The sequence below is a fragment of the Sebastes fasciatus genome, chromosome 4 (genome assembly GCF_043250625.1).
Source record: "Sebastes fasciatus isolate fSebFas1 chromosome 4, fSebFas1.pri, whole genome shotgun sequence".
Classification (NCBI taxonomy): Eukaryota; Metazoa; Chordata; class Actinopteri; order Perciformes; family Sebastidae; genus Sebastes; species Sebastes fasciatus.
This window is the reverse complement of record NC_133798.1, coordinates 29,745,984-29,760,973: the sequence shown is the minus strand read 5'-3', so window position 1 is coordinate 29,760,973 and position 14,990 is coordinate 29,745,984. Positions and strand designations below refer to the sequence as shown.

At 41.5% G+C, this 14,990-nt stretch overlaps 1 protein-coding gene across 7 annotated transcripts in view; it reads left to right on the top strand.

Annotated features, from left to right (window-relative positions):
* ankrd27 (ankyrin repeat domain 27 (VPS9 domain)) overlaps positions 1 to 13,370 on the top strand; it is a 28,601-nt gene extending 15,231 nt beyond the window's left edge. For 3 of the 7 annotated variants that reach the window (XM_074633491.1, XM_074633490.1, XM_074633492.1), the window contains exons 10-29: positions 389 to 467; positions 826 to 949; positions 1,055 to 1,147; positions 2,241 to 2,362; positions 2,565 to 2,609; positions 3,282 to 3,364; positions 3,466 to 3,581; positions 4,043 to 4,135; positions 4,741 to 4,938; positions 5,440 to 5,493; positions 5,947 to 6,063; positions 6,901 to 6,945; positions 7,060 to 7,176; positions 7,313 to 7,507; positions 8,252 to 8,371; positions 8,598 to 8,771; positions 9,004 to 9,097; positions 9,315 to 9,393; positions 9,471 to 9,534; positions 9,971 to 13,370. In XM_074633491.1, the coding sequence (XP_074489592.1) occupies positions 389 to 467; positions 826 to 949; positions 1,055 to 1,147; positions 2,241 to 2,362; positions 2,565 to 2,609; positions 3,282 to 3,364; positions 3,466 to 3,581; positions 4,043 to 4,135; positions 4,741 to 4,938; positions 5,440 to 5,493; positions 5,947 to 6,063; positions 6,901 to 6,945; positions 7,060 to 7,176; positions 7,313 to 7,507; positions 8,252 to 8,371; positions 8,598 to 8,771; positions 9,004 to 9,097; positions 9,315 to 9,393; positions 9,471 to 9,534; positions 9,971 to 11,500 (3,542 nt within the window). In that variant the 3' untranslated portion in view covers positions 11,501 to 13,370. The remainder of the gene's footprint in view (positions 1 to 388; positions 468 to 825; positions 950 to 1,054; positions 1,148 to 2,240; positions 2,363 to 2,564; positions 2,610 to 3,281; positions 3,365 to 3,465; positions 3,582 to 4,042; positions 4,136 to 4,740; positions 4,939 to 5,439; positions 5,494 to 5,946; positions 6,064 to 6,900; positions 6,946 to 7,059; positions 7,177 to 7,312; positions 7,508 to 8,251; positions 8,372 to 8,597; positions 8,772 to 9,003; positions 9,098 to 9,314; positions 9,394 to 9,470; positions 9,535 to 9,970) is intronic. The other 4 variants (XM_074633493.1, XM_074633496.1, XM_074633494.1 and 1 more) reach the window with 3 other exon arrangements.
* The last annotated feature ends 1,620 nt before the right edge of the window (positions 13,371 to 14,990 follow it).

The window sequence follows — 14,990 nt, the reverse complement described above, 5'->3', positions numbered from 1 at the left end:
CATTGTGATACCTTACACTGTACTGTGATGTTGTTCCCCTTTTCTGCTTTACGTACAAAATGATGGCGAAATTTCCACGGTCACGTCTAGAAGGAAACCCGCGAATTGCGAAATCTGATCTGAGATCTGCAAAAACTCAATTCCAAACCCAATTCACGGGTTACCTCCTAGACATTAGCAATTTCCACTTTTCACTAACGTTAGAGGCCATTGTGTGAGACTTGTGTTGTAATGTGTGTTCTTTATTTCAAAATGTATTCTAAAATTGTAATGTTGTTAATAATCACAATTTTAACTAAATGTATGGATAATCTGATTACGTGTTACCTTTTATACGCTTCATGTATCGTGTTACTCTCCAAGCCTGACTGAGTGTGTCTCTCTGCAGTCAGTATCGAGGCTGTGTGTGCTGACGACCTGCTCTCTGTCATCCTCTATCTGCTGGTGAAGACTGAAATCCCCAACTGGTGAGCAGGGAGCGGGGGTTCACTGTGACCTCTGACCTTGTGGATTGTGTGGAGGAAACAGTCGTGTAATGATAAGAAGTGAAAGTGAATTGTTCGTTCCATTACAACATCAACCACCCTAACCAGCTGGAGGAAAAGTCAGAGGATCATCAAATTTAATCAAATAGTTGTTGAGATATGAAGTCCAAATCGAATTAGATCCTCTGACCATGAATGTGAGCAGAGGAATGGTACAAACTCTGTAAATAAAGAGTGGAAGGAGGGTTTAAAATTTGTAATATTTATATTATATTATATATTATATATATTTATATTATTTGTTTTAATATTTTTCAATATTTGTGTTGTTTGTCCTCAGGATGGCCAACCTGAGCTACATCAGGAACTTCTGCTTCAGCCACTCCAGTAAAGACGAGCTCAGCTACTGTCTGAGCACCTTCGAGGCTGCAGTGGAGTACATCAACCTGGGGAGGCTTAACTCTGTGAGTCACACACACTCACCAGGAACTGGACTTTTATTACAGTCATCCCAGTTTGTTGTTTCTCAGCATGTGAATGAAGCTCATCCATGTTTCCGTGTATTTCAGGGTTCAGGTGAGCTGAATGACAAGGCGTTGTTCAAAGAGAGGATGAGACTGCTGTCTCAGAGCGCCGCCACGCCCATCCACTGTCTGTTTGAGGTGAGCTAAAGAGACTGAACCGCCGCTCTGCAGGGCTCACTGGCTGCTAGTCCCACAATGCATCGGCACTAGGGCTGTGAATCAATTACAATATTTAATCGCATGATTGTCCATAGTTAATCGCGATTAATCGCACATTTTTTATCTCTTCTTTATCTCTTAAAGGGAGATTTGTCAAGTATTTAATACTCTTATCAACATGGGAGTGTGAAAATATGCTGCTTTATGCAAATGTATGTACATATTTATTATTGGAAATCAATAACCAACACAAAACAATGACAAATATTGTCCAGAAACCCTCACAGGTATTGCATTTAGCATACAAAAAATCAGCTGTCTATGACTTGCCCCAAACTGCATGTGATTATCATAGAGTGGGCATGTCTGTAAAGGGGAGACTCGTGAGTACCCATAGAACCCATTTTCATTCACACATCTTGAGGTCAGAGGTTTGTCAACTGTAGTTCTAGAAAGAAAGAAAATCTGCCAAAATCAGAATCGTCAGTTCAGACTTTTAAAAGATCGGAATCAGACAAAAAAATTACAATCGGTGCATCTCTACTTTTTTTATTGTCTTTCCTTCGGCCTCTGTCAAAGTCATAGATTTTAGTGCAGCTTTCAGAGATCTTTGAGTAGTTTTCTGTTATAATATTGTGTGATATTGACCAACAGAGGGCATTGTTGGATGAAGTTGCATGATGTTATTTTCATGAACGATTAATCTGCCAATTATGTTTTCTAGATTAATCATTTGGTCTATAAAACATGAGAAAACGGTGAAAATGACCACCTTACTATCATTTAAGATGAGGAAAGGAAGTAAATTCTCACATTTTGGAAGCTGGCAACGTCAAATATTTGTCATTTTTGTTTGAAAAACTACTTAAACGATTAATTGATCATCAAAATAGTCGCATTTTAATTTTCTTAATCACTGCAGCTGTAGCTGCAATGCATCGTGGCAAATGTTAGGCTTCATTTAGGATGCGCTTTCTGCCGACACATTGTTCTCATAGAAATTAAATGAGTCAATTTGCAATTAATAAGAATGAATATTGTATTGATATCTCCCATGTTGTGTGTGTTGTAGCACATAGCCAATGGAAATGAAGCAGAGGTGCAACGTCTGCTGAGTGAAGGAGAGAGCAACGAGGACGTCAGGATGTGTCATCCTCTCTGCTCCTGTGACCTCTGTGACCTCCAGCTGTCCGGGTCAGCGTCCACACACACACACACACACACACACACACACACACACACACACACACACACGCAGGAAAATAAAATGTATTAATGAAGCTGCTTTAAAGGAACAGAGTGTAGCCTTATTTTCTTTAGTGTATAATCACCTGATAATAAGAATCATTGTGTTTTTGTTACCTTAGAATGAGTCGTTTACATCTAATTTACATAGGGAGCGGGTCCTCTTCCCGGAGCCAACCGACCTGTTTCTAGAGAGGTACATTCACGTTTTCGCGTCGGCCGCCGTCGTTCTCCTACACACTTGGCACACGGGAGAAGTTTCAGTTGGTTGCAACCTCACCACTAGATGCCACCAAATCCTACACACTGCTCCTTTAAGAGTCACATGTTTTACTGGAAATGAGACAAAACCTGAAATTTTTTTCCCAGTCTTTTTTTCTTTTCTACTCAACCTCATTTCCCCTTTTTTCTCCTTTGTTGCATCAGAGCCTTTCGAATCAGGAACGAAAAGCTGTTTGCTCTTTCACTTCCCACTTAACCCCCCACACACACACACACACACACACACACACACTCATACAGTACACAAACACATTTAATTTGTGAAATTCAGACCAGTTTGTACTTGAAGTTCTCATGAGTCAGATCTGCGGTGAAATACTTGACATCACCCTGAGAAAACTGTGAGTGGGTTGTGATTTTGAACTTGTACATTTGACACACAGCTGCTTTACTCTCTGATGCTGTACTCAAAAGGTTTACAACGACAAATTATTCATTAAAGACCATTTAAATCTTTATTTATCTATTTATTCCGCCAAGCAGCACTCATTCCTGTAACTGAGATCAGTTTTCTGCTCTTAAATTCTCTAATTAACCTGTTGAGTAATTAACTACCACTGTAAAGTAACTTGACTTCCTGTCGCAGGCGGTTGAACGACCCATCCATCGTCACGCCGTTCTCCAGAGATGACCGAGGTTACACTCCGCTGCACGTCGCTGCGATCTGCGGTGAGCAGCTGTTAAGACACACAGAGGCATGAAACAGGAGATTCTTCAACTATGATTTTGAAGATAGTTTACATGTTTTTGTTTGCGTGTGTGCGCGGCAGGTCAGTCCCAGCTGATCGACCTGCTGGTGTGTAAAGGAGCGCCGGTCAACGCCACAGACTACCACGCCCTCGCACCGCTGCACCTGGCCTGCCAGCGGGGATACCAGGGAGTCACGGTGATAACACACACTTACACACACATTCTACACCGCAGCATTTGACTATGTGTGAAACATAATACAAAAGAATCATGAAAATACCCTCCACTTACAGAAAGATGATTTAAAGCATCTCTAATTGTTATTTTTCTAATAAGAATGTATGAAATGACTGACATTATTAGGGTTGTCAAAGTTAACGTGCTAACGCAGATTTGTTAACGGCACTAATTTATTTAACGCATGACGCAATCGATGTTTCAGAGGTTAAATAAAGCTTTAAACTAGCGCAAAATTTTGGCGAGGAAAACTGTCCTGGCCATTATATTTTTATATATATATATATATATATATATATATATATATATATATTAAATATATATATATATATATATTAAATATATATTATATATATATATATATATATATATATATTATATATATTAAACTTAATCCATACTGTTCTCTCTGTCCTGTAGCTGCTACTGTTGCACTACAAGGCCAACACGGACGCTCAGGACAACAACGGCAACGCGCCGCTGCACCTCGCCTGCATGTACGGACACGAGGACGTAAGTAAAACGCTCACCAACACAGAGTTTCTTGACCCAGTGCGGCACTCCCTATTTGTTCTTCAACATATACAGTATATACTGTATATATACTTATTATTATTATTATTATTATTATTATTATTATTATATTCTACCACAGTAATGTTTAGAAGCATTGGATCAGTCTACAAATAGAAACTCTAGATTCTCAAGTGAGATGATTTACATCATTACTTTGTTCTTAACTGTTTTCAATGTTAACATGTTTCTTTTTTTACTGTAATAGACTAATCAATGAATGCAAAATGTAATGGATATATAGTATTGCAGGAATGAGTCCTGAAACCTGGAAAAAAGTCAGCATTGTACTTCTGGCGATTGCATTTACACTTAAAAAATCATAAAGTGGTGTTCATTTGTGGAGATTATCTTGTTTAACAAAACGTGTAAGTATCATAAACGTTCGTTTATTTTCTGCAATAATCCGAAACCCAATGGCTTTTTGTCAACGCTAACTTCCCCCCTGCAGCCCTCTGTATTCACTGATGATGAAAATAGTTGTCAGCTGGAGATGTGCAGTGAGTCCAGGTGATGGAGGTCATTCATTATGTGTTGTGTGTCAGTGTGTGAAGGCGTTGGTGTACTACGACGTCCAAACGTGCCGCCTGGACCTGCAGAACGATAAAGGCGACACGGCGCTGCACATGGCGGCCCGCTGGGGCTACGAGGGAATCATCCAGGTGCTGCTGGAGAACGGAGCGAGCACCGACATCCTCAACAAGAGCAAAGACTCACCGCTGCAGTGTGCACTCAACTCCAAGGTCAGCAACGCACACCGGGAGCTAAATGTTCTGTAGCCTCACTGTTCACTGTTGAGTCTTTGCAGGATTCTGTCTCTTAAGCCGGGTTTCCACCAAAAGTCCCGGGACTTTTAGTCCTTTTACTTTTTTGTTTTTTTTCAGTCTTTGAAGCTAAATCACTACATGTCGAGCAGTGAAGTTTGATAAATGTGGGAACTGAAGGACAGAGATTTACTACAAGCTGCTGGTCACGGATAATTAAAGGAAAAAATAAATCAAAGCAATGTTCACTGACATGTTTTCATGTTTCAGAGCTTATTATTTTCAATAATCTGATCAGCTGCTGCCGTTTCCAGGAACTGAAGGTGTTTGAGCGGCGGGGTCGTGGGAACAGAGAGAACTTGACCTCAGATCAGTAGATAGATATATAGATGAATAGATGCTGAAACATCTTCCTTCTAGCTGCCGCCTTCCTGAAAATATTATGCTGCTGATACATGTGTGTGTTTTATCTTCTTGCAGATCCTCGTGTTGTTGCAGTCGAATCAGAACGGCCGTCAGCGCAGCGGAGTCGATGTGAGTGTGATGTCTCTGTCAAGTAAAGCTGAAGGGTCAGAGGTCACAGTGTCCAGACCTGATAAGCACCAAATATTCATGTTCATTTTTTAACACATTAATTGATTAGTTGTTTGGTTTATAAAATGTTAGAAAATGGTGAAAAATGTGGATCAGTGTTTCCCAAAGACCAAGATGACGTCCTCGGATGTCTCGTTTTGTCCACAGAGAAGAAACCAGAAAATATTCACCTTTAAGAAGCTGGAATTAGAGATTTTTCTTTTTTTTTTAATTAAAAAATTACTCAAACTGATTAATCGATCAAAATATTTGGCCATTAATTTAATAGTTTAATTTAATAGTTTAATAATTGCAGCTTTCATCTAAAAAAAACTCAAAAATACTGTAGTTTTAGCATGTGTGAAAAACCTGTATTTATACATATTTGTGTTTATATATATCTCCTCTCCTCAGTCTCCCAGTCGCTCCCCTCTGGCCTCAGACTGCAGCAGCCGTCGCTCCTCCGTCTCCAGCACGTCCTCTATGGGCTCCGAGGCCAAACCAGAGGGAGAACGGGTCCGACACAGAGAGGTAACAGAGAGAAGAACAACCTGATACTACAGGAAACACTTCTAAATGACCAATAGAGACCTGCTCACCTCAAAATCTCAGAAACTAGTAGATCAACAATAGTTGTTGGTTGTAGTTAATCTCTATAAACAGATTCTGTATTCATATGTTGACAATGAGACAAGATTTTGGTAAAGGAAGCGTTCTGGTTTCCATTTAGGCTAGACCGACAGACGCTCACCGACGGCCCCAAACTGTCCGACGGCCGACCGTCGGCTTGGTGGGTCAGAACCTTTAGTCGACAATGGCGGAGACAACAAAATGGTTATACTGCAGATAATGCTAGTTGCCAAAAGTGCAACAAGTCTTTTGCTTGTAAGGGCGGAAACACCAGCAATCTGTCAAAAATCTTCGTTGCATCCACCATCATCACATTATACTATATAATAGTGATTCGTTCAAAACATGACCGTTTCTTCTACTATAAATAATTGTTTATTTTATTGTTTTTACATTTCAATATCACATTTTATTACACAGCTTTGTTTAATACTCGATTCTGATTGGTCAATCACAGCGTTCTACGGTCTGTTATTTCTTTAAAACAGGCCGTTGCTATGTATAACAGACCGTTGCTATGGGCACAGTTCTATGTCGGACTCTGGCGGACTGTTTTTGTGTAAAGTTATTGATTTCTTAAGTAAGTAACCGTGTAATAAGTGGGATAATGTACAGCGAGCCGGTCATTGTTGTAAAATAAACCCCTTCACGACGATGGGTGCAGCATCAGTTCAGCTCAGTGAACTGCAATCAACTGCTGCTGTTTCCATGGTGACTGACGCTGTGTGTGATTGACAGGTGGAGAAGCTGCTGCGGGCAGTGGCCGACGGTGACGTGGAGATGGTGAGAACAACTCAAAACAAACAGATCTGCAGAAGTGGACTGATTAATACTTAATACTAAATTAAGTGCTGTTTTCATGTGTGTGTGTGTGTGTGTGTGTGTGTGTGTGTTCAGGTGCGTTACCTGTTGGAGTGGATGGATGAGGAAGAGGAGGATGAAGGAGAGCTTCGGTCCGAGGCTCTGCTCTGCCACCCGCTGTGTCAGTGTCCGAACTGCGCTCCCACTCAGAAGGTAACGTAACAGAGACCAAATCTAAACTGACGCGTTGACAGTTAAACAGTTTATTAGACTGATCCTCCGTCTATCCTCCGTCTATCCTCCGTCTGTCCTCCGTCTGTCCTCCGTCTGTCCTCCGTCTGTCCTGCAGCTGTCTGTCCTTCAGGCTGGAACTCTCGGGGTTAACAGCTGTAACATTGACGGTTTCACGCCGCTCCATGTCGCCGCCCTGCACGGCCGCTCTGCGCTGGCCGCCCTGCTGATCCGCCACGGAGCCAACGTCAACGCCCGCACCAACCAGAGCGCCACACCGCTCCACCTGGCCAGCCAGAGCAGCCACGTCCAGGTAGGACGGGAGCGGAAAGCTGTCACCATAAAATGCTAAAGATATAGTTCATGAGAGCCGAGTGGTTTATTAGTTCGTCATCATGCCGAGTCACAGTCACACAGAGAGCAATAATATTTTATAACGTACACTGAACAAAAATATAAACGCAACACTTTTATTTTCTCTCCCATTTTTTGCAAGTTGACAAAAAGATTTTAGACTTTATCTATGCACACAAAAGGCTTTTTTAGACATTTTAGAGAGGCCTTTTATTGTGACTGTCAAAGACACACCTGTGTAACAATCACGCTGTTTAATCAGCATCTTGATAGGCTTCACTTGTCAGGTGGATGGGTTATCATGGGAAAGAGGAAGTGCTCACTAACATGGATTCAAACAAATTTGTGATCAAGATTTGAGAGAAATAAGTCTTTTATAGGATCCCAGCCCAGCTGTTGTTGCCTGTTGGGCTGCAGTTTGCCATGTTATGATTTGAGCATATTTTTTTTTATGCTAAATGCAGTTTCTGGACAATATTTGTCATTGTTTTGTGTTGTTAATTGATTTCCAATAATAAATATATACATACATTTGCATAACGCAGCATATTTGTCCACTCCCATGTTGATAAGGGTATTAAATACTCTACAAATCTCCCTTTAAGGTATATTTTGAACAATGTGCGATTAATTTGCTATTAATTGCAATTAAATATTTTAATCAATTGACATCACTAGTTTGTTTGTTATTGTTGTGTTTTAGGTGATGAGGTTTCTGCTTGAGTGCAACGCTAAACTGAACAAGAAGGATCACTACGGCAACACACCACTAATACAGGCCTGTCTCTGTGGAAACCTGGAGACGGCCACCACCTTGTTACAGGTAAACTCTTTCAGACATGCAGCCCTTTGTGTTAAAGTGATGGCAGTTCAACATGTCGGTTTCATGTCTGAATAAGTGACCGAATCACTTTTATGTGCTCATTGTGCACTTGTCACTCTAAAAGCTTGATGAAACCAGCTCATGTCTGAAAAGGCGCCACACACTCGGAGAAGATGCTGCTTCTTGAAGACATTAAATGCATTTTGATGACGTCATGTCTGTGCAGAGCGATGCGTTGGTGAACGTGGCGAACCTTCAGGGGAACACGGCGCTACATGAGGCGGTGCGGGGCGGACACCAGGCGCTGGTGGAGCTGCTGCTGAGGGGCGGAGCCTCGCCTGGCCTCAGGAACAAGAGGCAGAGGACGCCGCTGGACTGCGCTTACGAACTGGGCGGCAAGGTGGCATTATACACACTATAGAAATACTGAAGCCCATTTCTACTAAACTGTCAATACCTTTATTTTGTATTATACCTAATTTGTATAATTTGTACACTGTACTGAAGATTGTTTTTTTATTAATTTTAAATTATTCAGAGCTATAGAAGAATATATAATAAAGCACTGGCAGTGATGAAAATGAGCACTATCACACTAACACTAACTCACTTTTTAACGTTTTGTTCTGCAGAACACGGAGATCCTGAGAGCTCTGCAGACAGCGTCTGGACTTTCTCCCGATGCTGAACCAATCAAACTCCTCTCTGTGCCCAAAGGAGCTCTGGGTAATTCAAATCAGAAATAGTTTGTTAATGTCATCCACTCTGCCTCCAAGAGAAGATGTTGTTTATTTCAAGCTTTGGAACAAATCGATTTATCCGTGCTGAATTTTCGGAGTTATTTTCAAACATTTCATGAGACGTTCTTTAAGTTTTAGAAAACTCTTGCATTATTATTAGTCGATCATAATGTCGAATTTAATTTCCCTCGTTGCCTCTGCAGCTCATTCGTTCGTGCAGCGTCTGCGGTTGCAGGATCACGCCAACGGCAGGAGACAGAAGCTGGCCCAGTCCATCAGCAGGTAGCCTCCCACCGAGCTTAAGCTCTCACTCACACCGTTAATAAAGTCGTTGTATTAACTGTGTTGTTTTGATTCAGGATTCAGCAGATGAAGAAAGGGTCCTCTGGTCCTCCCTCCAGGTGTTCAACTAACCTGAACCAGGTACAATGTCTGTTTTCAGCCATGCTGACGACATGGATCTAGAAAGGCCAGCGTTGGTCCAGAGTGAAATATCTCAACAACTATTGGATGGATTGTCATGACATTTGGCTCAGATATTCAGGATCCTCAGAGGATGAATCCTAATGACCTTCCTGAAAATTGTGTGTGCGAATGAAAGTCAAATTGCAATAAAATGCAGTCATTCACCATTCATTCACCGAGATGTGGAATTGGAAAGATGTGGGCATTTATCAGGCAGGGAGGGTTTCACAAAAATATGCTTTTTAGGTTGCATTATGGGAAATGTAGGATCAAGTGTTTTTAGCTTGACTCATACAAGGAACTAAATAAAAACACATTGCAACGATATAAAGCAAATCTGCAAAGTTTCCCTTTAATCTCAGTCTCATGGTCTGATCTTGATTTTTCTTCCCAGGGGAATCCAGACAGGAGGAGGTTGAGGCGAGGGGAGACGGTGGAGGTCAGCTGCCCCTCTGCGAGCCTCGACGCCGGGCCCCGGCTGAGAGAGCGGCCCCTGGGTCGCTGTCACACCCTGGACTTAGGAGAACAAACACTGGAGCCGCCGGAGCCCGCACACACTCCGGACATGACTGAATACACTCCACAAGAGGGTGATCTGACAGACGACACACACACTGACGACACGCTGTCAGCAGGTGTTCAGACGTCCAGAGACGATACTCAGCCTGAAACAAATGAAACACACTCCGCTGATGACTGCAGCACCAGTAGTGACACGTCAACTTCATCGCCCTCTAACACTGATAACCCGTCTGAACCCCGACCTACACACACCACAAAATCATCTCCCTCTAACGCTAATAACCCATCTGAACCTACACACATCTCAACATCATCGCCCTCTAAAACTGATAACCCGTCTGAACCCCAACCTACACACATCTCAACATCTTCACCCTCTAACGCTGATAACCCGTCTGAACCCCAACCTACACACATCTCAACATCTTCACCCTCTAACGCTGATAACCCGTCTGAACCCCAACCTACACACACCTCAACATCTTCACCCTCTAAAACTGATAACCCGTCTGAACCCCAACCTACACACACCTCAACATCTTCACCCTCTAACGCTGATAACCCGTCTGAACCCCAACCTACACACACCTCAACATCTTCACCCTCTAACACTGATAACCCGTCTGAACCCCAACCTACACACACCTCAACATCTTCACCCTCTAACGCTGATAACCCGTCTGAACCCCAACCTACACACACCTCAACATCTTCACCCTCTAACGCTGATAACCCGTCTGAACCCCAACCTACACACACCTCAACATCTTCACCCTCTAACGCTGATAACCCGTCTGAACCCCAACCTACACACACCTCAACATCTTCACCCTCTAACACTGATAACCCGTCTGAACCTACACACACCTCAGCATCATCGCCCTCTGATGCTGATAACCCGTCTGAACGCCATCCTACACACACCTCTACATCATCACCCTCTGACGCTGATAACCCGTCTGAACCTACACACACCTCAGCATCATCGCCCTCTGACGCTGATAACCCGTCTGAACCCCAACCTACGCACACCTCAACATCATCACCCTCTAATGCTGATAACCCGTCTGAACCCCAACCTACACACACCTCAACATCCTCGCCCTCTAACGCTGATAACCCATCTGAACGCCATCCTACACACACCTCAACCACTTCCTCTGCTTCACGCAACCCCACCGAGCCGTCCGACACCAACAGCCAGAGTCTCCCCCCTCTAAACGGACAGTCAGAGTCACCTGACGACCAACCTCACACCGACAACGAGGCTTTGAAGTCAGAAAGCAAGGACGCAGACTCCAGTCCCACCTGCCCAACAATCCGGACTGATGGAGGCGATCAGAGAGACGCCGACAAAACAACAGAAAGGAGCGGAGAGTCGAGTCATGGAGGCTGCGACTGAAGTGGACACGTTGTTGTGAGGAGTCGTGCAGAGAGATTACAGAGGAGCACAAAACTTTTGGTTTCCTTTTCCCTCGACGTAACAACAAAAAGGCCAAAATGAAAAGCACACAATTTGAGATGAGATGTGACTCACTGATGAAGCTGCACCTGCTGAGCTGGTAGAAAGCACACAGTGAAGTCACATTTCTGGGGCCGGCTGACGAAGCTAAAGCAGCTCTTTTAACAGTTTTAATCTACAGAAACAATGCCGGCATGAGTTTGAAGCACTTTCTTCTTCCAGCCTTCACAAAATAAAAAGGGATGCAAACTGACGTTATTTTAGTTTGTATGAACGCTGTTGCTTTAGTTTTGTTTTTAGTTAGACTGTAGCTCTGATCCGACCACCAGACTTCATTTGAAGTTGTTTTACTTGAATCCTAGACATTGGCTTGTTTTCAGTGTTAGAGACGGATTTACAGTTTGGTTGGTTTGCTCGTTAAACATCATACTACTACACTTATAATTTTATTAGGATCATTTTATTTTATTTATGACCTTTGTTGACGGTAGTGTGTTGTAGAGAGAGGTTCAGCTTCTCTTGAATGTTAGGATGTGTTTTCTCCACAGATATAGAGCAGGTTAAAGGATTACATTTTTTTTATGTTTATATCCCATTAATTATAAATCTTATATTTTACATCACTGTCACTGTTTTCAAAATCATACCAACTTATTTTAGATTGATTTCCTTCCTTATAACCATTTATTTGATTTATTTCTATAAAAATCTTGAAGACTTGAAACTTGCTGCTCGCAGTCAACATGTGTTGTTGTTTGTGAGAGTTATATTACCACTGCATTGTAAAGGAGTTCAGGAGCCATTTTCATATACATATATTTATTTATTTATTTAACCAGGAACGTGCTCTATTTAGATAAAAAATCTATTTTACAGTAGCGTCCAGCAGCACATAGGACATATAATTTACAAAATATGTGATGAACATAGACTTATGATTGGGCTCCGGGAATTTTTTTACTGTTTTGTGATATTTTATAGACCAAAAAAATAATTTATGAAAAGAGAAAATAATTGGCAGATTAATTGATAACAACTAAAAAGAATGAGTTGAAGTTTTAGTGACTTGATCTATATCATTATTTCACATAATTTTGCATTTGCCATATCATGATATACGAAAGATATTAGCAAAGATTCTTTATTTAAATTAGTAATTAAATAGGATTTTAAGCAAGTTTCATGTCTCTGCAAGTTGATTTTCACAACGTACTGAAATTAAGTAAAACGAATGGCTGCCTGCAGGTAGATCAATCTAAAAAAAAAAAACTGGTGAGCAGTGATGTAAAACATGGAGATGTTAATGAATGAAATACAACATGCAAAACCACCAGTTTGGTCCTTTAACATTAGAGGATATTTACAACATAATGAAACGGCTACAATGCCGTAGAGTCGTCACCATCAGTGTTACTGTTCACACTAATAGTCACCTTACATAGTTCACTTATTTTATGTTTCAGTGAGGATGAAGCTCACTGCTTCAGTTTAAACTGACCTCTTTGACCTTCTGGTCTTTATGTTTCGATCTGTTTTTTCACTGTCAACTGTCCGTTTGTTTCCACTCTCCTTCGATGCGTCGACTGTTTTTTGTCCCGTCACACACAGAAACATTCACTGAGTCTTCAGCAAAGCGGCGTCTTTGTGTTTCAGTGTCTAATTTAAGATGTCAAACCCAATCAGAAGTCAAGTCTTAATTATTTTTGTACCACTGTTTTTATTTCCAGGTTTGGATGTTTAGAAATGATGTGAATGTGCCTTATTTAAGTCACACCTAAATAACCAATAATAAACCTATCATTGAAACGAATTATATTTTTTATATGTTTGTTTTTTTCACTGAAGAATCTTCGATAACAATTAACATGAAAAGATTGGCAGTGTTGGTAAGATAAGATAAGAGATGATTATCATAAGACGATTGATCCCCAGTGGAGAAATTCAGGTGTTGCAGCGGCACAAAGACAGAAATAAATACAGATAAATAGAGAAAGGTAAAAATAGATAAATATTTAAAAGTAAATAAAAATAAGAATAGAAATAGAAACTATAAAAGATAAATTAGACCCATGGTATATATAAATAGGGCTACACGGTGGTGCAGTGGTTAGCAGGTTCGAATCCGGCTTGGGACCCTTCTGTGTGGAGTTTGCATATTCTCCCCGTGTTAGCGTGGGTTTTCTCCGGGTACTCCGGTTTCCTCCCACAGTCCAAAGACATGCAGGTTAGGTTAATTGTGGACTCTAAATTGCCCGTAGGAAGAGGAGAAAGAGGAGGGAGGAAAAAGGAACAGGAGGATGAGGAGGAGAAAGAGGAAGAGGAGGGAGAGAAAGAGAAAGGAAGAGGAAGAGGAGGAGGAGGAAGAGGAAGAGGAAGAGAAAGAAAGAGGAGAAGGAAGAAGAGGAGGAGGGTGTTGTTCCTCCAGCGGCCTCAGGGGGCAGTAATGAGCTCATCATCCCAAACCTGAAAAACAAACTTCAACACGCGACACAGAGGTGAGATTTATGATTCATCAGAAGCGTTTAGAAACAAAATGTTTCTGTTTTACAACAGACAAGACTTCAGTGATGAAGAGCAACCGGTTAGTTTGACAGATATCCGGCTAGTTAACCGACAGAGCTCCGTTAAACAGCAGCAAACCGTGTTTCTGTCTGTCTCTGAGGGGTGAGCTCTTAGTCTCTGTTCAGCCTCATGAAGATGTTTAAACCACTACATATTTAGCTCTAATTCAATATTAACATATTAATAATCATCCCCCACAACACGAGACGTCTGGTAGCGTTAACCTCCGGCTCGTGTGTGGGTTTACCTGTCAGGTGTTTAGTGTCTAAAGAGAACAATGTGTAACAGCTAGTTAGCTGTGAGCTAGCTGAGCTGAGCTCATGTAGCTTTACAGTCATGCTGCTGGACTTCTGTCTTTACAACCTCCTTGTTTGTAACCAGATTGATTTTATTGAAGTTAGACTATTTACCTAAACGGTGGTTTAATGTGTTTAACATCTACAGATAAGAAGCAGGTTAGCTAGGTTTGTTATGCTAACGTGCTATGCTAGGTTAGCTAAAGGCAGCTGTTGTTGTGACACAGATCTTAATCTAATCTAAAGTCTGAGTGTGAATCTACTTTATACTTCTACTCCACTACATCTCAGAGGGGATTATTGTACTTTTTACTCCACTACATTTATCTGACAGCTTTTAGTTACTAGTTACTTCCTGTCCAGATAGATAGGTGGATAGATGGATAGATAGATGGATGGATGGATAGATGGATAGATGGATGGATGGATGGATAGATGATAGATAGGTGGATAGATAGATAGATATATAGATAGATAGATAGATAGGTAAATAGATGGATGGATGGATAGATGATAGATAGGTGGATGGATGGATGGATGGATGATAGGTGGATAGATAGATAGATAGATAG